Source organism: Opisthocomus hoazin, chromosome 3, assembly GCF_030867145.1.
Source record: "Opisthocomus hoazin isolate bOpiHoa1 chromosome 3, bOpiHoa1.hap1, whole genome shotgun sequence".
In the NCBI taxonomy this organism is placed as follows: domain Eukaryota; kingdom Metazoa; phylum Chordata; class Aves; order Opisthocomiformes; family Opisthocomidae; genus Opisthocomus; species Opisthocomus hoazin.
Window position 1 is genome coordinate 74,773,315 of NC_134416.1, and position 22,187 is coordinate 74,795,501.

General features: G+C 44.4%; 1 protein-coding gene across 14 annotated transcripts in view; it reads right to left on the reverse strand.

Moving 5' to 3' along the window:
• LOC104338159 (poly(rC)-binding protein 3) overlaps nt 1-22,187 on the reverse strand; it is a 548,717-nt gene that overhangs the window by 27,498 nt on the left and 499,032 nt on the right. For 11 of the 14 annotated variants that reach the window (XM_075416692.1, XM_075416694.1, XM_075416683.1 and 8 more), the window contains 6 exons: nt 16,190-16,321; nt 12,317-12,445; nt 10,011-10,154; nt 5,674-5,730; nt 5,117-5,192; nt 3,267-3,319 (listed from right to left, as the gene is read on the reverse strand). In XM_075416692.1, the coding sequence (XP_075272807.1) occupies nt 3,267-3,319; nt 5,117-5,192; nt 5,674-5,730; nt 10,011-10,154; nt 12,317-12,445; nt 16,190-16,321 (591 nt within the window). The remainder of the gene's footprint in view (nt 1-3,266; nt 3,320-5,116; nt 5,193-5,673; nt 5,731-10,010; nt 10,155-12,316; nt 12,446-16,189; nt 16,322-22,187) is intronic. The other 3 variants (XM_075416693.1, XM_075416695.1, XM_075416689.1) reach the window with 1 other exon arrangement.

The following is a 22,187-nucleotide window of genomic DNA, read 5'->3' on the forward strand; positions in this document are numbered from 1 at the left end:
CCCTCTATTGTTTGCAGGGAAGTCCTTCTGGCTCCACAGGGGAATAAGGCAGTTCTCCAGTATGCCATTTCCAACTTGGATGGATTGACTTTTCTGTTTCTATGCAGTATTGATCAGATTTATAGCTTTCTTAAAATATTGTTGGTGCTTTCTGAGGGGCTAGTTGTTTTCCTGTTACTTGCCTCTGCCTGTCTCTCCCACACATATGCATAACAGGCATAATTTTTAATGAGACAGATTTTGTTTTTATTGGTTTGTTCATTTACTCTCAATGGGCATTTTGGGGGATTGGATCATGAAATATTAAGACATCTGTTATTATGTACCCCATCAGCTACACTCAGGAATACCATCCCTTCTGCTCCCTTAAGGACCTGCCACAGTTAATGCCACTTTATTCCGGATTTATGTGCAACACACCTATATTGTGTAACTTAGGCAGCAGCAGCAGGCCAGACAAGATCCCAGTAAGGAAAGAAAGGCAACCAAATGCCCCTGTAAGAGGTTTTGATGGGAAAAGGAGATACTAGATCAAAGTAACTTCTGAGAGGGACCTGGAGAAATGTCCTCTCTGTTCTTTTTCTAGAGATACTGAGAAATTACGAGAAAACCTAGAAAGGCAAATCTTCTGAATCCATTACTTGGAGAGGAAGCCTTGGCTTTTAGCACGTGGAAAATAACTTTCTGTAAAATGCATTTTTTTTGTTCTCTGGTATCTTTGTTACTGAGCAACAGGTTAGTTCCAATTATCTGCATACTTTATGAAGAAAGCAGCATGGTGTTGTTACAGGATTGATTAAAAACAGAAAAAAAATTCTGTCACTGCCTTAATGCCAGAGGGAGTAAGGAAAATCTGTTTTAATATGAAGCTATGCAAATGGTAAACGGCTATTATTATCTATTTTCTGTGGACTAGTCTAAAGTCTGAGCTCCTTTTTCTCTTTATATCTGATTTTGTTCCAACAGACTCTTACTGAGTCTTTGGCTTTATGTACTTATCATTATATCAGTTTTAAAAAATAAGTGTAGCACATGTAGATCTACACTGATTTTTCTGTTAGCTGCAGAGCATGTAGATATCTGCAAGCCTCGTGTCCTTCCCATGCTGTGGCACTTTTGCCCACATAAGCACACACGACAAGAAAGCTGGGGGTCTCATGCAGCATGGGGGATCCCTGGGGTCAGGGCAGGTGGGGGCCTGGCCCCGTGCCAGGGCCTGCAGCTTCCTCCACCTTCAGCCAGATAAATAGTCGCCACGCCACACCGACCGCCTGTCTGTCAAAACGAGAGACTAGGAGATGCTTGCCGGGAAAGCGAAGTCAAATTACCCACGCAGGCTTTGCTGCACAACTGCTGTGGCCGCCCTCCGTGCACCGCATCTGACTGACAGGGCACACAGGAAACGCGGGTCCCTCTCTGCCCCGCGTCTCTCTGCCTCCCTCATCTCCTCGGTTTCGGCACTGGGCTGCCCGGAGAGCGGCCGCGGGACCCCGGTGTGCACGGTTATGCCAGGGGACCCCGGGGATGGTACCCTCTGGCTGCTGCAGCCCCAGGACAGCCTGGCAGGGCACTGCGGACAGTTGGGGCACAGCCAGAGGCGGACGCGCACGGGGAAAACGGTTTTCCCTCTGCAAAATTCCCAAGCAGCCCCAGGCATCCGGCGGGACGTGAGAGCCCTTCCTCGCCTCCGTGCTGGCCGTGCCGCACCGGGTGCACACCCACACCCACACACATGTACACATACACGCACACGCGTGGGCAGCACTGGTGCCTTTCAGCCCTTCAGCGTGTGCCTTGATGCCACCCGAACGTCAGAACTCCCCTTCACCACCTGCAGAGCCCCTGCAAGCTGCTTCTGCGCCTAACCCCATTTTGGCCTTGGTTTTGCTCCTTTAGCAACAACAGCAAGACACGCACTGCGCAGCCAGAAAAATCTTCTGTTAGAAACAACACGTGGACACGTGTTTGCTTTTTGGATGACAGTGCTGAGCTGGGGGATATCATACCTCCTGGATGAGAAACTGATGGGTTTTTTTTTCAATTTTCTACTGCACTACCAGACACAAGGCCAACTCTCTCCCCCTCTCTCTCCGCTATGAACCCTGGAAGAAGTGAAGTCAGAAGAGTGACCTTGGATTTTATCACTGATGGCAAGAACAACATCTGCCTGAAAGGGAGATTAAAAAAACTTGCACTGTAAGGAAAAATAGGGTGCTCCCATAAAATTCTCAACATACAATAAACTGGGTTGTAAAGCAGGTACTGACAAATCAGCAGGGCATCTTTTAAGTAACAGAAAGCTTATGAAATCAAAGCACTCACACCTTCGTTCATTTGTTATTCTGTATTCTTTTCTTACTGTAAATCATTGCCACTGAGCTTAATAGGGCTTACACAATATTGTAAGTATCTCTTCAGTAATATAATTGCTATTTGTGTTCCCACTCATGCTTGAAAGCTTTTTTTACTGGAGGGGAAATCTTCCATTTTCCAAGTGACTCATTTGTAACGAGAGCTGAACCTTCCCCCCCCATCCACAATGAAAGTGAATAAAATGGGAAGGCATTTTTATATGACAGGCAGTGTATCAGTCGGGCACTCGGAGTAGCTGTTTTAAGATTCAGCACCATATTGCTCACGGAGACTGGGTCTGTTGATCACAGCCAGTCCAGAGTTGCTAGTGCAGGAATGTTTTTAGCGCTTGTTTTTTCAAATAAACCCTTATATTGCACCTTTACACAACTGAAATAGCCTTTTTACTCAGAAAAGATGCTGTCTCAGATAAGTGTGGGGTGCAGCGGAGACCAGCACAGCACAAGCTGTTGCGGTGCAAGCTCTCCGTCCCCTGGCACAGAGGACTCCAGCCCAACATACAGCTCATGAGGCCGCACGTTTTCCCACCCCCTTCAGCCCTTCTGCCAAGACGCCCGTGCTAGTGCCACCTGAGAGACGAATTTCGATCACTTGCCTAAGGTCACTGCAAGCAGCAGGCACCCAGGCTCTCACCGAGCCGGTGAAGCACCGCGGCACTGGCACCGTCGTGCAACTCAACCAGCAACGCTGGAGGCCTGACATGAGAGGGACAGTCACTTCTGCTGCTCCTGCCCAGCATTTCACCAACCCCTAACACCCCCTCCTCAACTGACTACATGCTGCACAGTCTGTTCTGGGGTCTAGTGCTCATAAATCAACCAAAGATGAGAGGTTTCCCCTCCGGTGGCAGAGGAGGGAGAGGAGAAAGTGATAGTGACTATTGGTCCACTTACATCATTGGGAATAGTGAGTTCATGGGAACTGGTTGGAGTAGTGGCATCCAGTCCTATGCAGGGGACAGAGGGAAAATGTTACGCTGGTTGCAAGCAGGGCAAGACACAACAAATGATACTTTAAACATACAGAAAGAAAGAGAAAAAAAGAGAGGAGCAAAGAAAAATAGAGAACTGCTAGTGAAACAGAAAAGAAAGCAAGAGATGCAAAACTCAGAGGGCTGGACTAATTTTAAATGAGTCTTATTTTAGTCAACCTTTAACCCACCAAAGCAACAAATGTCACATGAGATTCCACAGGGTCATAAAAAGCTTCTAGAAAACGAAGGGTTTCCCCTAAAAATAGTCTCTGAAGTTTGTTCTAAAGGCATCAATGGAGAAATTAATGGCTGGCTGAAATTTGGCCTGTCTACTAGGAGTTCTAGAATATGCAAAATGAAAATGGAAGTCAAACGAATAATTGGTAGAACAAAACACATAGATACGAAAAAGAAAAATTAATAAATGAAACTAAGGATGAGGAAATAAACCTAGATGTATTTGGAAATTATATGTGGGATTAGTTGCTGAAGAGATGTTGGGAAGGGTAATTTTTGAAGGGAAATGTGCAAAATACTCTAAGCTGCATACATTTGTTTGTAGATTGGGTGGACGAAAGGAAAGTGGTTAGGAAAAACGGAATTACTGCTCTAACACACAGTAACATTACAGAAACGTACATCTCACAAATATAACCAGGAAAATATTAAGGAGCAGCATGTTAATGACAAGAATAAGGAAAATATAAAGCTAGGAAAGGCAATTTAGTATTACTTGTAGATATTTTATCAGATACATCATGAAGAAAGAAAAGTATATTTCAGATGTCATGTCTCTCTCCTTTTCTCTTATTTTTTGATGTTTATTACTGTTATTGTCTGTAAAGACATGCCAAAAATACTCATTTCCAACTAGAAAATATGGAAATGTTCTTACAAAAAAGTGATTCACCTACATGTTACTTATGTTTACATTCAAGTAAGAGTTGCATATGCTTATTTTACATTGAATATAAGACAATCAAGCTGCTAACAGAATTTGATGCATGTGATAAAATGTTATTTGCCATACAAAGCATGTACCAGTACAGATGTACTTCTGTTTCATGAAGTTTTTAGATGCCAAGCATGTACGTAATGAAGTACAGTAAAAATTATTTATTGCAGGGTTAACAAACTTCTCATTCCTGAATCAAGAACTCAGCTTCAGCTTTAGTAAGTATGGACCAAATTTGCAGTCCTTAATTTAACTAAATTTGCATTGCATTATGTAGCTATATCTGCATATCTAGTAGGAAGAGAGGCACTTGTCCCGGCAGTGATGATTACAGATGCTCTTAAGACATTTGGCTCTACAAGGAATTCAAGTTTCAGCATCCTGTAATTTCTTTAATCAGTATTTCTGTGCCACGATTACATGGCACATGATACATTTCCTCTGTTTGCCTCTTTCAGAACCATGTTACCAGACTGGAAATTTGACAAGATGCACGCCCAAGCACTTCACTCGGGACCAACTGGTACATACTGTATGGTCCACAATAACTTCACAAGGACTGAACAAAAGAAACTCAGGGCTTTTAGCCAGTGGCTAAACGAAGCGGGTTTGATTAAATAAATGTAACAAACAAAGCATGTTTTAGTAATGATGAAAGGAACTGTAACAGAGGTGCGGGAGGGAAGAAGAGATTAATATGTAAAAACAGAAGGATTGCTGGTCATTGACCACATTTATCATTAAAATGATGTAATGACCACAGGAAACAAAGCTGTTAAGAAGAAGGACATCCCCAGGGGGTCACGGGTACGTACCAGGGAAACCAGGGGTGGTCTGCCCAAGGGGAGTAAAGGGGGGATGCTGCATAGCCAACTGGTGAAGCTTGGTCAACTGCAGGGCAGGATGGGAAATTAGAACTAACCAATCAAATGGAATTATTTCAGAGCAGAGAAACCATTCTATATGTTCTAAAACTGGATTAATTAAAATTATATTGAAAAAAAAGGTTTAATCATTCATTCTAATCTACTGTAGAGAAAAAAAAAACCAAACTGGTTATAAATGACATCTCTACTGTTATTACATGTAATGGCTATTGTTAATATTAACTAATTACTGTAGAATCACGTATTAAAAGAACTCAAGTATATCACATGCAAAAAAAGACCAAGATAACTGTCATTTGTTCCTGGGCCATTGTACTTTCTAGCCATTATTACACAAGGTAAGAGATGCAGCTGAGCTAACACTTGGCTATACAGTGTGCTGTTCAGGAAAGGTGTCCTTAGGCGGTGTCTTTGTTGCCAACTGTAGAAAGCAAATGTTGCCCAGAACAAATAAGAGGGAGAAGAAGAAGAAGGGAGTAATTTACGTGCGCTGGACTCACGTCTGGATGAGGGATGGCGTACTGCCCCTGAATCGTGAACGCCTGAAAACAACAAGCACAGTTAAGGCACAGGTCAGTCAGGTGGGACAAGCACCATTCCTGTTCTCATCTGAAAAGCTCCTCCTGGCTCCCCAGGCAAATCCAACCAGCACCGCTTTCAGTGATGAGTGAAGCTTAATTGTCTTGTGCTGCTTGATAACAGACAGGTCTCTGTCGGGCTACCCGCACACCCCTTGCAAGCAGGGGATGCCAAGTGCCGCGGCCTGAGCTCTGATCACCTTGATCTGCAGGACCTCTCTTCAGCCCAGCTCCATCTGCTGGGAGCAGAGCTGGGGACGCCACGGGGGTCCAAGGACCCTTCTTCTCCCTGCTGCCCCATCCGCCCTGACGCCAAAGCAGCAAGGTGGGCAGCGAAGATGGAGCAGACCTGCCCGGGGATGCCCTGCCCTGCTCCGCCCTGCCATCCAGCTCCTACCGCCCTGTGCAGGGACGCACGCCAGCGGGCTCGGAGCCACCTCACCTGGCTGCCGACAGCCACAGATGCTAAGCGCCAGCAAACGTGGGCGCCGGTGCAGCCCACGGGGCTCGTGCCCCATGCCAGTGGGTAGGTGAGCACACATGCCGGACAGCAGCCTGTCCTGCAGCGCCTGGGCACGGGGCCACCACGCCACTTCGGAAATAGGAGCGTGATGGAGAACCCCAGTGTGGTGGTCTTATCTTCCACGAGCAGCCAAGTATCCCGTTCCAACTCCAGCCTCTCTGCACCACAAGAGCAGTGCAATGGGTGCAGTTTCTGGCATCACTCCTGGCAGCACCAGGGTGAGGTGGGGGAGGCAAAAAAAGCCCGTGAGCAAGGAGGGATACAGTGGCATGCCTGGCACCAGTTAGCACAGCCCTCTGTCTCTCCCACTGGCTCTGTTCAGCTCTGTCTAATGGCCTACAAAGGAAAAACTGTAGAGACTTTATCATTTTCTACCCTATGCTATAGGGCTTTTCTGAAAGGAATGGCATGTCAGAAAAATTTTAATGTGCTTGTGCTGAGACAGGCAGGAAAGCAGAAGGACAAATTATAACGTATAAATATTTGTAGTGGGAGAATTATAAACAGGAACAGAGCTGATTAGCTTAGTTTGCAAAATGCTTATTTGACAAAAGGCCTCTTAGAAAGTAATTAATCCTCTGCAAATGATAAAACAATTCATTTAATGGAGTTTGGATATTAAAAACCTTTAATGCCTCAACTGCTTGATGCACATTTCTGCAGCAGAATTTCCCTTCTGGAGAGGAAACATTTCATTTAGTTTTTAAATTAGTTATAAAGCAAGGCCGCAATCCGGCAAACATTATGCACATGAGCAGTTTTCAGGCAGTACTGCATATTCAAGCAAGCAAAGCATGTGTTTAAATATTTTACGAAATGAAGACACACTTAAGGAGATGTCACGCTGCTTTGCTGAGTGGGGGCTCCGTGTGCGGCCAAGCACAGCAGCAGCCTAGGGAGGTTACAGCTGGAAACGTCGCTGGGCGAAGGCTAGAGCCCATGAGCAAACAGTGCTGGATCACAAGTGTCCGTTCTGGTCCTGGCTTTACTTCGCCCTCAGCTGAGAGAACATCCTTTACATGAGTGCTTCCCAAGCAGTGGTCTGCAAACCAGCAAGAAACCACTGCAAAAAAAATCACCAGTGAACCTAATAGAAGTCATCCCTTTCCTCATCACTCCGCTCCCTCATACTTCCATGTACACATACTAGGAAGCGGACAAACTGGAGAAGTAACAAAAGTAATGAACATTCAGGGCTCAGACCAGCTTTTATCTGGTTGTCAATGAAAGCCATCAAAGCAGCATGGATAAGATGGGTCTTGAATTTTCTTTCCCAGTAAAAAAGAAAAAAACCCTTTTCATTTCTTAGGCTCCCAAAAGGTCACTTCATTGATTTAGGTTGAGAAAAACTGTGTCTGACCGCTTTATCCCTTGGCAGAGGAACTGTGCCCTTCTGTGGCTGAGGCATACTAAGAGCAAGCCTGGTAGAGGCCACTGAGACATCTGTTCTGTAACGTTTCACTCGGGACACGAGCTATGGGTCTGCTTCCATCGAAGTCAAGGGCAGCTTTCCTACTGACGTACCGACACTGGTAACAGCAGGAATGACCTGGTCTACAAATCTTCCTCAATTTAAACCATAAAGCTGCTATAAGACATAAAGCAAAGCTGTACTCTGTGAGTACCCATTTAAACAGCAATGCAGCACAGTGGGTAGAAATTTCCAATTTGTTTTCATCAGGCAGGAGTGTTGGATTTATGTTCTTTTTGACCACTGCATATGCTAAATATTGGTAGGGGGCAGAGCAGGGCAGGACAGTGTTCAGCTTCCTTTTAGTTCTGTCATGCAGTACAGTTATCGAAGAAGCACAAGAGAATTAAAAGCAATGCTTAAAGCAGAAGAACCCCAACGTGTTCAGGAAAACTAGAAAATTGATTTTGCTAGTGTTGCTTGATAGGCAAGCATTAAACAAACCAAAACCTTTCAAGATAGCTATGACATAACTCAGAATGGAAAAACAACTTCAGATAGCGTAGCCAAAAGGCTGGATGGAATTAACACTGCTGATAACACTTTATTTTCAGTATTACTTTCCACTTATGAAACCTGGTTAAAGTATCTTTCCATACGGATGCCCAAACACCTTTTCTTAAAAAGTGTGCTCAGTCAGAGCACACAGAAAGTGTCTGTCTCTTACACTCTTTCTCACATCAACAAGGTTGCGTTAGAAAAGCAAGAGCATTTTTTTAACTGTTAAAACTGAAGATGACAAGTGCTATTAGACCTTAAAACAGGACACTTTCAATTATTTATACAATCTGCTCAGAGCGCTCTAGCAAACAGTTTCAATACTTTTGAATAATCATATACAGAGACTGCCTTTGAAGGCAGTGGTAATTACAATACTGGTAATCGGCTGTCGCATATATATACACACATAATTTTAAAAGAAAGCACTGCAGTGTAAACATATATATGGAGTAAATTGTTCTGAATTTTCAGCCATAGGCAAATTTCTGGCAAATTATATTAAATCTCAATCAACTTTGGTCACTAAGGAAGCAGATCTCTTATTTTGAAGACAACTAAGAGTTGCAGGCTTGAACACCAGGAACTGAAAGCTGCTACAGCCAGATTCTGAAAATCTGGATATACATCACAACGTATCGTTACAGAGTCGAAGGTAAAACTCTGAGACAAAAATTCGGAGAAAGCTCATTACAAGGGCCTGTCAGAAGCAATGGCGCTGTGGCGTATGCTTGAGATGTGCAGGAGCTTCCTCACAAGCTGGCAGGTTGTGGTGGCGTGAGTCATCATACCACCAACACCACCAGCAGCATCTTGTGCCCTCTGCCCCACCAGGAACCCTGTGTCCAGCTTCTCATATGAACTCCGAATTGCCTACTGGGGTGAGATGTGGGTGCCACCAGCCCACAGCCCACGACAGGGTAATGACCTGGGCTGGGCTAGAGGGATGGGAGGTGGGACCTCAAAGTTCCACCACGAGGTGAGTGGCTCTTCCCACTGGGTAGCTGCTCAAAAAGGGGCCTTGCTGTCATCTTGGGGAAAAGACGTGGCTGGACAGGGGTGCCTTATTGTGAAAGAGTATTATCAAAAGACAAGGAAGAGTCACATTGCGCATGGGATTTTAAAGGCAGATGAGAACCTTGACTGATATAGCTTAAGATGAAATCGCCAAAACTTCCCTATATAAAAAACAAACAGGAACGCTCTGTGTTATCAATCAGGCTGCTGCATGCCATGGTTAGGAAGGTCTGCACTTGCATGGACGTAGCTCCCGTAACATCAGAACCCCACTGCTACTGGGTCCTGAGGGACTACAAGCAGCAGAAATTATGTGTGTGTAGATTTTTACTGCAAAGTGCACTCTTTGGTCCTAAAAAATGTGAAAACTATGAGAGAAAAATGATGTCTTTCATGAGCAAAGGCATCCTGCTTTTTGATCATCTCTGAAAATCAACAAAACTGCTTATACTGCTAGTGGAGCTGCACATTAATAGTGAAGAAAACAACCCCTAAAATAAGCAGTTTTGTCCCACTCTTGGAGCATCTGATTTGGACACCTCTCGATTTGCAGAAGGACAAACTTTTCCTAATTACAGAAGTTGTTTTTAAATCTTGATAAAATACCAGTCATCACAATTTTGCGTCAGGTTTCCAATGCAGTGTTCTCCTTCCCTGCAAACTGTAAGCACACAGAGTAGACAAAGGACATCAATACTATACCAGGCAAAAAAAGAGTAAAAGTTGAAAACTAACAGGCGCTGGCTGAGGTTGGGCCAAGACGGTGTGGTTTCCAGCTGAAGCCAAAATGGTGTCTGCTCTTACCTGGCCACCTGCAAAAATGATAGGTGCAGAGGCAGGTTTGGGGCGGTAGGGGATGGTGGCACCTTTGGGTGGGGACTGCAGACAAAAACACAAAGCGATCAAAATGTAGAATGAAGCAGAGCTCGAATTCAAAAATTACTCCTTACCACAGTCACCTCAGACAACAAGGCACGCAGCTAACCCAGCCCACCCAGCCCTCCACCCCATCAGCCCAAACGCGAGCCGCAGGCCGGTTGCCCGGGCTTCGAGGGGAAGAGCTGCGGTCCCAACTGCACAGCCGAAATGGGCAGCGCTGGTACTCGTGGCTTCACTACCGCCATCGTCGGATGAAGCTATGAAGCTTCACGAAGTGTGTCAAGGCATTAGAGGAAACACGGGCACAATTTTGAAATTTGTTGATGTTTTGGAAGAATCCTGCCTGTGCTCTCGCTTTCTTTAACACAGAGCACATCTGCTGCTTACCAATCTCTCCTACCCTGCTATACACCAAGGTTTCTTGTTTTACCAACTCAATTAAGTCAGCTGTTCAACTGCAAATGACCAGCATCATCCTGCCTTTCGTCTGACTGAGCTGGAAGATCGGAGAAACATCCCACCGGCTTCAGCAGGAGCATAACCACAGCCTTCATAATGCGTGAAGAGGGAGTTTGTTCCCCGCGGCCCAAGGCAAGGACCCAAAGGGATAATGCCTGACGGAGGTTAACTTTCTCCTAGTAAATAAAGCAGGAGCATGTGTCTAGAAAAAAGGCTTCAAACTGTCTGTGCAACACCTAGCAGAATGATACCCTAATTTCAGTGCATTAACTACAACTAAAGAAGGTAAGAACAATACCGCTTCCATTAACTAATATCATATAATTAGATATTTTGTGTCAATGAAAGTGCTTGTTGCCAAATTAAATACATGTTGCAAACTAGAGCACATTCATTTTCTTCAATGTTTGAAGCAGCAAAATGTAGTTAAACCAGTGTCTTCTTAGTACTGCTTGCAATTCGTCTAATGCTAAAATTAAGTACTTCTTGTGTCAAAACTGGTTGTTTAAAAAGTGGCTCTACTGGTGGGAAAACAGGACTGTGTCCCTCTGGTTTTGAGAAGTGGCTTCTCTCATCTTCTTTAGCAAATAACTATTTATTCCAGGAATGCCAATTCGACAATAGACTATACACTGCCTTCATAGAGCTGATAACCACTGCCGTCACGTACTCCATCTCTGACAAACTAAAATGATTTTTTTGTATGATCTTTCTGTTCTCTTGCACTTCTATAAAGAAATTCCTTCCTCACAGTAGTCCAGCAAAAACTAAAGCAAAAGTCACTTTTCCTCAGTAAAACACCAGGGCTTTATTAGTTTTTATGCTTTTGTTTGCATTAGGCTGTATGTCATTTTGATGCAAAGGCTGGATGTCATTTTGATGCATTGGATACTTCTGAAAAGCCAATAGTCGCAGTGCTGTCTCAAACACACCACTGTTTCTCCCCTCTGTAAAGAATAACGGAACAGTAGGTGCCAGAGATCATCATGAGACAGCCCTTGACGAGACTTAGGTAAAAAAACAAACCAAACAAAAAAACCACAGAAATTTTTTCAGCAGAAGATGTGATAAAAGCAGATGTTTCATGTTCCTTGTCAAAAATTATAGTTACTAGGTCAAAATATTTAATTTTGATTTGCTGAAATATAATTTTTTAAAATTTCTATTCAATTTAATCAGTTGAGAAATGTACTTGCATGAAATTATGGGCATTTCCAGCAAGGGTTAAAAAATGCCCAGATTTTCATATAAATTGATTTTGTATCCTTTAATCCAAGAGCTAAAAAAATGCCATCAAAATGAAACGTTCTGGCCTTACACAATGACCTGACCCTAAGGAAGCAAAAAGTCCTGGTAAATCTAAATTACGTTAGTCAGATTTTTTTCTTTTTAAAACAAGACCTTGATGTTTTCTGCCCTGTTCTGCATCAGAATAAAATGCTTTTCTCTCGGAATGGGCTGCAGCTCCCTGCTGGATCTGGTTTGTTGTTTGACAGTGTCATGACAGCCCTGGTCTTTGATTGCTGAAGCCTGCTGTGAGAGGCTCTCCAGCACCAGGCAGGGCACAGTCTAACAAGAGTCCTCTCCAAATCCCCGGCAGGGGAAGGGCAGGCAGCACCCCTGGGGAACCCAGGGCACTTGAAAATTAATAATGTGCTTGAGCATCTCCCGAGTGAGAGGCAATGTGCCAAACGCTCACTTACCTCCAGCATAACAACGCATATTTGTTTCACGCACTGGATAATGGCGTCGGGAGTGCCCGATATAGTCACTGCGCGCTCCGTCGAGTTCGGCAACATGTCCCCTGCCACCTGCACCTGGGCCCCTGTGGACTTGGGCAGAGACAAAGCAAAGAGAGCGTCACCATCGGGCAGGCAACGGAGCCTCTCCAAAGGCGGGGATGCGCTGGTGGGGTGGAGGGGATGCACCCCTAAACTTCTGTCTTTTCCTGGCTAGATACATGCTAGAGCGTGTATGCAAACTCCTGCCCAGACAGGGTCACTGGGGTCTGGCAGGACACGGATTTGCCTGTTCGAGCCAATTTGCAAACACTCCCAACCTAGGAAGATTAGACTTTGGCAGCTGTTAATGAATCAAACTGTGACCTGAATTTCAGGACAAGTCTTTTAACCCTCTCAAAGACAGACAGTTGCAATGCTGACTAAAAATGAAAAAGGTGAGATGAAGTGCTTCTCAATAATTAAAAAAAAAGGAAAAAAAATGCTGATAACTGAAGAAGGTCTGCTAATCAAATGAGTCGCAGATCAATGGCTCTTCAATCCACTGAGAGCTGACTTGTGTCTCTGGATGAAATTTGGGGGCTGCTTTATGCTCTGGAGTATCTCAGGATGGTACAGAAGCACTTCTAAATTATAATTAGTTTTGATTAAATATATGCACATCATCAACTTTTAGCTCATTAATAAACCCAAGGAGATATTGAGGTGGCGTTGTTTTCTCTTTTTTTTTTTTAAATTTGATCTTGGCATTAATTTATCTTAGTTAACAAAAAAACCCCCAAACAAAGCCTAAAGAAAGAAAAAAATACATGAGGCCAAAACAATCCCTGGCATGATTTCACAAACATCCTGGAAGACCTTTTCAGCCAACAGAGAAAAACCCAGGCATTTCATATTCAGTTAGCACTTTCACGTATTACAAACAAAATCTATTCCTGACTGTTCTTGCAATGCAATATTTTTGGCTTTTAAACAAAAAGTATTTTCAGCAACCATTGACTTTGTGTCAGTCAGCAAGGAGTTAATTTGTTTTCCTGGTGGTTACGTACAACACATATTATTCTTCTTTCCACACACTGATTAAATTACTGATTGCATCTTCTGTTCACTAGTGCTGTTTAAGGCCAGAATACAGGTTCCTTGCTCTATAATAGGCTTTGGAATTTTGCCTTAATTTCATCAATCAGTCATGCTTCTCTTTTCTTCTTTATTGTAAGCTTATCTTGAAAACAGTACTGCAACCCTGCATGTTGTTCCCGGGTACATGACCGAACACAAAAGACCATCCTTTGTGCAACTGCTGCTCAGTGTGTTGTGTGATGATGAATTAGACCACATGTCGAGCTGGATGCTCCTTTTCGTTCTGTTTGATCGTATTTGCTGTTTAACGCTCAGTTCTGCATATCTGTACATCTAGCACAAAATACTCTGCCAAATACAGAAATCATTTATGTATTTGCTTTCAGAGCCAATCTTGTTTACTCTTTGACTTTGGTCATACATCAGCAATATAAAAACAAGTTGTATTTTGTCCATTACCCTTATGCTTAAGAAAATGTGTAGGGTGACATGTCCTACAAGCACTCCTCAGTGCTCTGGATGAGGTTACCAATATTTAAAATAAAATCCAAAGAATCGACAGCTGTAAAATCTAGAGCTAAGCACTCACCAGCACACAGTTCACACTCAAGCCTCCTCCTATCTTAACGCAACTGAGAAATCAGCTGGATTCCTGTTGCCTGACAGTCCTCCTGGACACCTCAGAGATCTGGAGGACTGAGAGAAATCACGTCTCGTGGCTGTGTGCTCTGACAGCAGCTCTGCCTTCTCCAGCGGCAAGGCTGCAGCCCGGTTTCGCCGGCTACCTCCCAGGGCGAGGGCGTGTGGCCGCTCGGCCGACTCGCTGGACACGAACTGCTGCAAATGCCAGCAGTCTGGCAGCCGTCCAGAACCCAAGCCAGGAACGTCCCGTGCAGAAGGCAAACCCAGCACCTTTCTCCCAGCCTGGGAATGCACTTCAACACACCAGAATCTTCTCCCATCTATACAAAGTTCTCTGACAAAGCTTTTTTGGAGATTAAAAAGAGAGAGGGTTTCCTATGACCCTGACATCTGCACAGAAATCATGTTTTTTTCCCCTCAGTGCCATCAAGTGAGTAATTCCTCCTGCATCTCAAAAGCTGGTTTGATAATAAGGACTACTGAGAGGCATAGCTCCCGCACTCTTTGCTGAAAAATAAAGTAACAGCAATCCAAGGAAAAAAAAAAAATCTGATTTGTAATTGTCTTTGACTTGCAGGTCTCAGTAAGCACAGAGACCCCTTCAAACGGCAGGGCTCTGAACCGGTTTTCTGTGAGTTTACAGCAGATAACCTATGCGTGTTTTCATGAGCACAGTTTACAAAGCAAGAGGCACATGGAGGAACAATGTGTTGTTTGGTTGGCAACAAAAGCGCTGAAACAGCTTTCGACAGCTCTGTCAGCTAATGGAAGTGGTACACGCTGCTTTTACTTCCCTGTGTGCAAGGAGGGGAAAGACCCCCTCAGTAGAGGCCAGATCCTGAAAGGTGAAGATAAGCCTTCAGAGGGAACTTTGTTAAAAAAACTCCTAGGAAAATCAAATTTGAATCCAAATGAAATAATTCGGAAGAACTTGAAAGTCAACACGGGTAAGACACCTAACTGTCCTCTGTGATCACCTTTCCTTCCAAGGCTACCATAAACTAACATTTCACAGCAAATGTTGGACGCATAATTTTGATCAAAGCATTTTTCTCAACATTTGATGAAATTGTCTTTCATACAAAAATGTCTGGTAACTTTTTTTTTATGTTTTAAATGAAACTTGAAAGTTCAATAAAACCTACTGTCTTGAATCTACATTTTAGATTAAAAAAATGAATTTTCAGTGTGGTAGCTTTTATTTTGACATAGTCAAATAAAAAAAATGGATTAGCATGTTATCTTGATATTCAACACCTCATCCCATATTGGAATGAATACAAATTTAGGAGTACTGTCACTCTCTCCAGAATAAACCCCCATTTTTCTGAAATGTCCTATTCAGTTTTTCTCTACACAACTGAGCATGTACCTAATTTTCTTGTTTGACTGATTACAAACATTGGATCCTGTGCTTGGCATGTGCTATGTTGTTACAGTCATGCACGGAAAAATTAAAACTGGCACCATATGTGATAATTTTTGCGTTTTTTCGTTAGAGGGAAAAGTGGCTGCTAACAGAGCACACTGAATGAATACCTTTAGATAAAGTCTGGATTAAAAAAAAAAATCAATACCTGTTTGGAATACATGAAATCAGGTCACCTGTGCCACAGTGAAATTGGGAAGAAACAGGAAAGGAGCACGAAAATCAAGTTTTTCTAAAAAGTAGATCAAGCGTTTGATCTACTAACCTGGACTCCCCAGTGCTACTTGGGCCTTTCTCTGGCTGCCAGGGTGGTAACTAATTTGGAAATGGCTGCAACATTCCGACTTGGATCACCTGAGCATTGCTGGGGAGGGGGCTGTGCCTGAAGAGAAACTTAAAGAGCCATTTCTGTTGCTAAACCGTTGCTTTGCTAAGTTGCACAGCTAAGACTAATACATTCTAAAGATGTTTCTTTACTTCACACACAGTCCTTAGTTTTAAGGGAAGCACAAGGGTACAGCTCTGCTGGCCCCCTGCTTCTCCCAGCGCAAGGCTTTTCCAGGCTTTTCACATAGCACATGCTCACGTTCGTGCGATGAGCAAAGTGCGGTGGATGATGCTGGCAGGGCACGCTGTGGTAGGACACCGAGCTAGCCAGTGTCCCCAGCAGACATCCCAAGACTTACCTCCCTGATTTCTTTGATTTTGGAACCTCCTTTTCCTATAAGGGATCCACACTGACTCGCCGGGACGACGAGCCGCAGTGTTACAGGCGGTTTGCTTGTCACCGTGCTGTTTGTCATTGAAGCGTTTATGTCCTGCAATCACAACGTCAGTGAGAATTAGCAGAGGATTTGTCATTCCTGGCAAGCACTGAAGGGCTCAAAGCAAACGCCCAAGCTATTTGTGGAGACCTGGGGAGCATCCAGTTCTTAATTCTGTGCTGCGGGATCAGAAGACAGTCTCTGAGGGAAGACCAGGAGGAGGAAGAGGAGGAGCTGGTGTCTGTAAATAGACCAGCCAAAGCAGATGGAAAAGACAAAGAGACTTTTGAGTTCACAGGCCCCAAAATCCTGATTTGTTCTCTGTTCCACCATGTCAATTTGAACACACCTACCAAATGATATGTCTTTACATTTCATGCAATTTCTTGTCAGGTTTGATACAAACAAAAAAGGTTAAAAAAGGGAATGACAAAGAATCCGTGAATCACAGAATCATAGAATGGTTTGGGTTGGAAGGGACCTTACACATCATCCAGTTCCAACCCCATGGGCAGTGACACCTTCCACTAGACCAGGTTACTCAGACCCCCATCCAACCTGGCCTTGAACACTTCCAGGGAGGGGGCATAATCTGAATAATGTGAAGCAGAGAAAACCAGATAATTTTGATAAATATTTTGCTGCCCCCCTAGGTTTAATTTCTATTTTGTAGCAGATCCATAAGTATTTCTAGCGTTACATAATTTCTAAAATCTTTTCCATCACAGCTATGTAACCGAGTACAAAGAGCTCACCAATTACTTGTATCCAGGTAATGTAACCTATATCCATGTATCTCATCATCCAATGAGACTACACTGCAGGTTTTCATGAGTGTTTCAATATACTACTTGTCGCAAGGCTTGCATTGTTTTAAATTTATTTTGCTAGTTCAAAATCTTCTAGGCAAGACAAAATCCCTCTAATTTCTTCATCACAGATGAAAGGATAAAGCTTATCTTTCCACTGATCGATGGGATGTTGTTGAGAGCACTCAGGATCACCAAAAAAAAGCCACGAGCTGCATAGCACCTGTCAGCGCAACTCCTGAGAATCTCTGTGCGGTTCGCTAACGCCAGCTGCGAGCTGAAAAGATCATCTCATCCACCCGCGAGGTGGCACGGCACGGCTATTACAGCCTTCACAGAAATGCTACCCAAAAGATTAGGACAGGAACAACAAGAAAACATGCACGTCACATTCATTTAACTTCTTTACGACGCAACAAGAGTTCCAGCAGACAGAACTGATGTGTTTCCCTACATTCTCGCTTATCAAGACTACTGCTTGCTAAAAAATATGAAAAAGTGGCTTTACTGTGTATCAGGACACAAATTAAAAGAAAGAACTTTAAACAACGCTGCACGCCTTGTTGAACCTCTGTGGGAGCTCGGTGACACCAGCACTGATTCCTGCAGTACCTCTGCATTTGTGATGGCAGCATTCTTCCCTCCAAGAACTGGCTCAGTGTGACCTTGCTTAGCTTAAAAACGAAGAAAAAAAGTCTTGAACGGGATGAGGCATTGCTGCACACCACAAGACAGCTATCAAATCATCCTTCTGCCAGCCAGTAACTCACATTTTGTTTAGTGCCCGTGTCAGTGAGTGACTGCAATCCAAAATAAAGCGAGAGGGATAACGGAATTTTGCAGCACCCATGTATCTGAAATAAAGTGCCAGTCCTGCCAATTTTTCAGCTGAAAGGTGCCATCTCACTATATCACGTTTGTGTCAGGTGGAGGCACACGATCATCCAGATGGAGGTAAATAACTCTCTTCAGCCACCCAGCACAACCCTGTTAGTATCTCCCATTTCCATATCCTATGGCCTTGCCTCATAGTCTTCACCACACTTACTGCCTTCAAAAGCACTTCACAAAAACTGGAAGCCGCTATTCTCTTATTTTCTCCTCATCATTTAAAAGGAGCAAAACCTAAACACACAGACTCAGCAGCATGGAGTGCATAAAGGAGTTAGTCCAGCTTAAAAACACAACAAAAGAGAAATGAACAGAAAAAAATCCCCTCCAGAACTGCAGGCTCCAAAGTAGGGCTGGCTGGAGACTTTCTCACAGAACTCCTCTTTCAAACTGGGAGATACCTATTTCTTTAACCTCTTACTTTCTGTGGCATGGCATCCATTTCCTCGGGACAGCTTTCCACCTGCTTGCCTGGGCTGCTCCTCAGCCAGAATGGGCTAACTGGGAGCCTGGAAGTGGTGGGAGACCCAGTGTTGAATCCTTGCAGCATCCCTAGCTCCTGGGATCCCAGAGTCACAGTGTCTAAGGCCTCCCAAGGCACGCAAACCTAGCAGCTCAGAAAGCTACCAAACCTCCATGGAAAAAAAAAAACCATCAAAATTCTTCTTTACTAGTTTCTAAATGAAATGTTAAACCTGCCAATTTCCACAGCAAGTACAATGAGTCTGTGAGGTGGCTTCTCACTTGGTAATGACCACCACAGGATTCACTGTAGCAGCAGGAGTTAGTATTTGTCAAAAAGGCATCATCTCAATTGCTTTTATCACCTCGATTTTCTCTCCTCCTTATTCCTAGAGCAGAGCAATTTCTTCTTAACATTTACAAATCAATGAGGATTCTACCAAACTTTTTCTTATTTCTTTGGGAAATAAGTGGTCTGACCACTGAGATCTGCCTGATGGTTTTTCCAGTTTCCAGCACTGAACTGCCACGTGCTTCTAGTGGATTATGCATATTTATACCCAAAATCAGAGCTGCCCCACTCAGCAGTGAACTTACAGCTGCATTTCTTGGGTCTCCGCCTCCAGTCTGGAAATCACCGCTCTAAAATGTCCTCCCTTACAACTCCAGTGGTTTGTCTGGGTTAGTGCCATTTTTTAACAACTCTCTTTTTACTCTGCAGTGACTGCTTTAGTTGTTTATGTAATCACCTACCTAGCTTGTTGTGGTCAGTTGACCCTGGCTGGATGCCCACCAAAGACATTCTATCACTCCCCTCCTCAACTGGACAGGGGAGAGAAAATATAACAAAAGGCTCAAGGGTCGAGGTAAGGACAGGGAGAGATCACTCACCAATTACCATCACGGGCAAACCAAACTTGACTTGGGGAAATTAGCTAAATTTATCACCAATCAAATCAGAGTAGGATAATGAGAAATAAAACCAAATCTCAAAACAACCCCTCCCTTCTTTCTGGGCTCAACTTCACTCCTGTTTCTCTCACTCCTCCCCCCAAGCAGCGCAGGGGAACAGGGAATGGGGGTTGCAGTCAGTTCATCACACCTTGTCTCTGCCGCTTCTTCCTCCTCAGGGGGAGGGCTCCTCACACTTTGCCCCTGCTCCAGCATGAGGTCCCTCCCACAGGAGACAGTTGTCCATGAACTTCTCCAACATGAGTCCTTCCCACAGGCTGCAGTCCTCCATGAACTGCCCCAGCGTGGGTCCCTTCCACAGGGTGCAGTCCTTCAGGAACAGGCTGCTCCAGCATGGGTCCCCCACAGGGTCACAAGTCCTGCCAGCAAACCTGCTCTGGCGTGGGCTCCTCTCTTCACAGGGCCACAGGTCCTGGCAGGACCCTGCTCCAGTGTGGGCTTCCCATGGGGTCACAGGCTCCTTTGGGTGCATCCACCTGCCCCGGCGTGGGGTCCTCACTGGGCTGCAGGTGGATATCTGCTCCACCATGGACCTCCATGGGCTGCAGGGGCACTGCCTGCCTCACCATGGTCTTCTCCATGGGCTGCAGGGGAACCTCTGCTTTGGCGCCTGGAGCACCTCCTTCCCCTCCTTCACTGACCTTGGTGTCTGCAGAGTTGCTTCACTTGCATATTCTCACTACTCTCTCGCACTGCAATTTTTTTTCCTGATTCAATATGTCATCCCAGAGGTGCTACCACCATTGCTACTGGGCTCGGTCTTGGCCAGTGGCAGGTCCGTCCCGGAGCTGGCTGGCATTGGCTCTATTGGACATAGGAGAAGCTTCCAGCAGCTTCTCACAGAATCATACAATCACAGAATCAATAAGGTTGGAAAAGACCTCTAAGATCATCAAGTCCAACCGTCAACCCATCACCCCCATGCCTAAGGAGAAGCTTCCAGCAGCTTCTCACAGAATCATACAATCACAGAATCAATAAGGTTGGAAAAGACCTCTAAGATCATCAAGTCCAACCGTCAACCCATCACCCCCATGCCTACTAAACCATATCCTGAAGTGCCATGTCTACACATTTTTTTAACACCTCCATGGATGGAAGACACCCCTGTAGCTCCCCCGCTACCAAAACCTTGCCACACAAACCCAATACACTTGTCAATTCATCATCAGGCTGCTAGAAAATCAAGTTTTATTAGGAAGTGTCAAAGCAGAGTGATAAAAAGCTGCAGAGCAACCGCACAGAGAACGCTCCTCCAGATCTTTCTTTTTTTTGTATCTGATGCATTTTGAGATTTTTGATAATATTAGAAAAGCATTCCAGGGCTCCCATGTCTTCCTAGATGTGCTTATTGCCAGCTATGCAGCTGTAGGGTTCAAAGTAAGGGTTCAAGGACTTCATGTCAAAATGCTTCATGTGGGCATGCATAACAAATACCAGAAAATCCCTCCAACCATCAGTCTCATGTATGCACCTTTTTTGTTCTGTTTGAAGGTAGCTGCGATAACCAGAGCTGGGCCAGGCACTGTCTGCTCTGGAATTTACAATTTTTTAAATGGCTGAAAAAATCTCCAACAAAAAGATATCCATGAAAAACAACATTTGGTAGCTAGCTCATTTGTAATTTCTGAAACAGCACTTTATTTTGCCTCCAAAGTGTTACAGTTACCTCATTTTATTGACAGGAATAATTATAGGAAACCTAACTGATTATATGAGACATTTTTCTTTACCACTGTTCTTTTAAATATACCAGAAGCCAATTATACTAAAACTAAACACAGATATTTCAGAATGTAACTGCAGTACCTTATCTGCAGGGAATGCCAATACCCTTTTGCTAATATCCACTTGAAGAGTCCAGACTACCCTCTAAAATCTACAAGAGCAAGTACGCATAAAATCCAGTCAGATGCCTGATTTTCAGATTTCTTTGCCTATTTCTAGCTACAACATTTTCTAAAACTATATCATGTTGGGTGGTGGGGTGAGGATCCAATGCTGTGCAGTGTTTGATGTTGGATGAAAAGCTGGACATGAGCCACCAATGTGCGCTCGCAGCCCAGATGGCCAGCCATATGCTGGGCTGCATCAAAAGCAGCGTGGCCAGCAGGTCGAGGGTGGTGACTCTGCCCCTCTACTCCACTCTGGTGAGACCCCACCTGGAGTCCTGAGTCCAACTCTGGAGCCCTCAGCACAGGAAAGTCATGGAGCTGTTGGAGCAGGGCCAGAGGAGGGCCACAAAAATGATCTGAGGGCTGGAACACCTCTCCGATGATGAAGGGCTGAGAGAGTTGGGGCTGTTCAGCCTGGAGAAGAGAAGGCTGCAGGGAGACCTTATTGCAGCCTTTCAGTACCTGAAGGGCGCCGATAGGAAAGATGGGGATAATATTTTCAGCAGGGCTTGCTGCGATAGGACAAGGAGTAATGGCTTTAAACTAAGGGAGGGTAGATTTAGACTGGATACAAGGAAGAAATTTTTTACCATAAGGGTGGTGAAACACTGGAACGGGTTGCCCAGAGAGGTAGTGGAGGCCCCATCCCTGGAAACATTCAAGGCCAGGTTGGACCAGGCTCTGAGCAACCTGGTCTAGTTGAAGATGCCCCTGCTCACTGCAGGGGGGTTGGGCTAGATGACCTCTAGAGGTTCCTTCCAGCCCAAAGCATTCCATGATTCTATGTTTTTATGAGAAATGCAGTGTTATTTCCACTGGGTACTCGTTTTGGTGGGAACTGGCAGGGATTACCTCTATTAATGATTCCCTCAGCATTTTTCAGGATAAGGC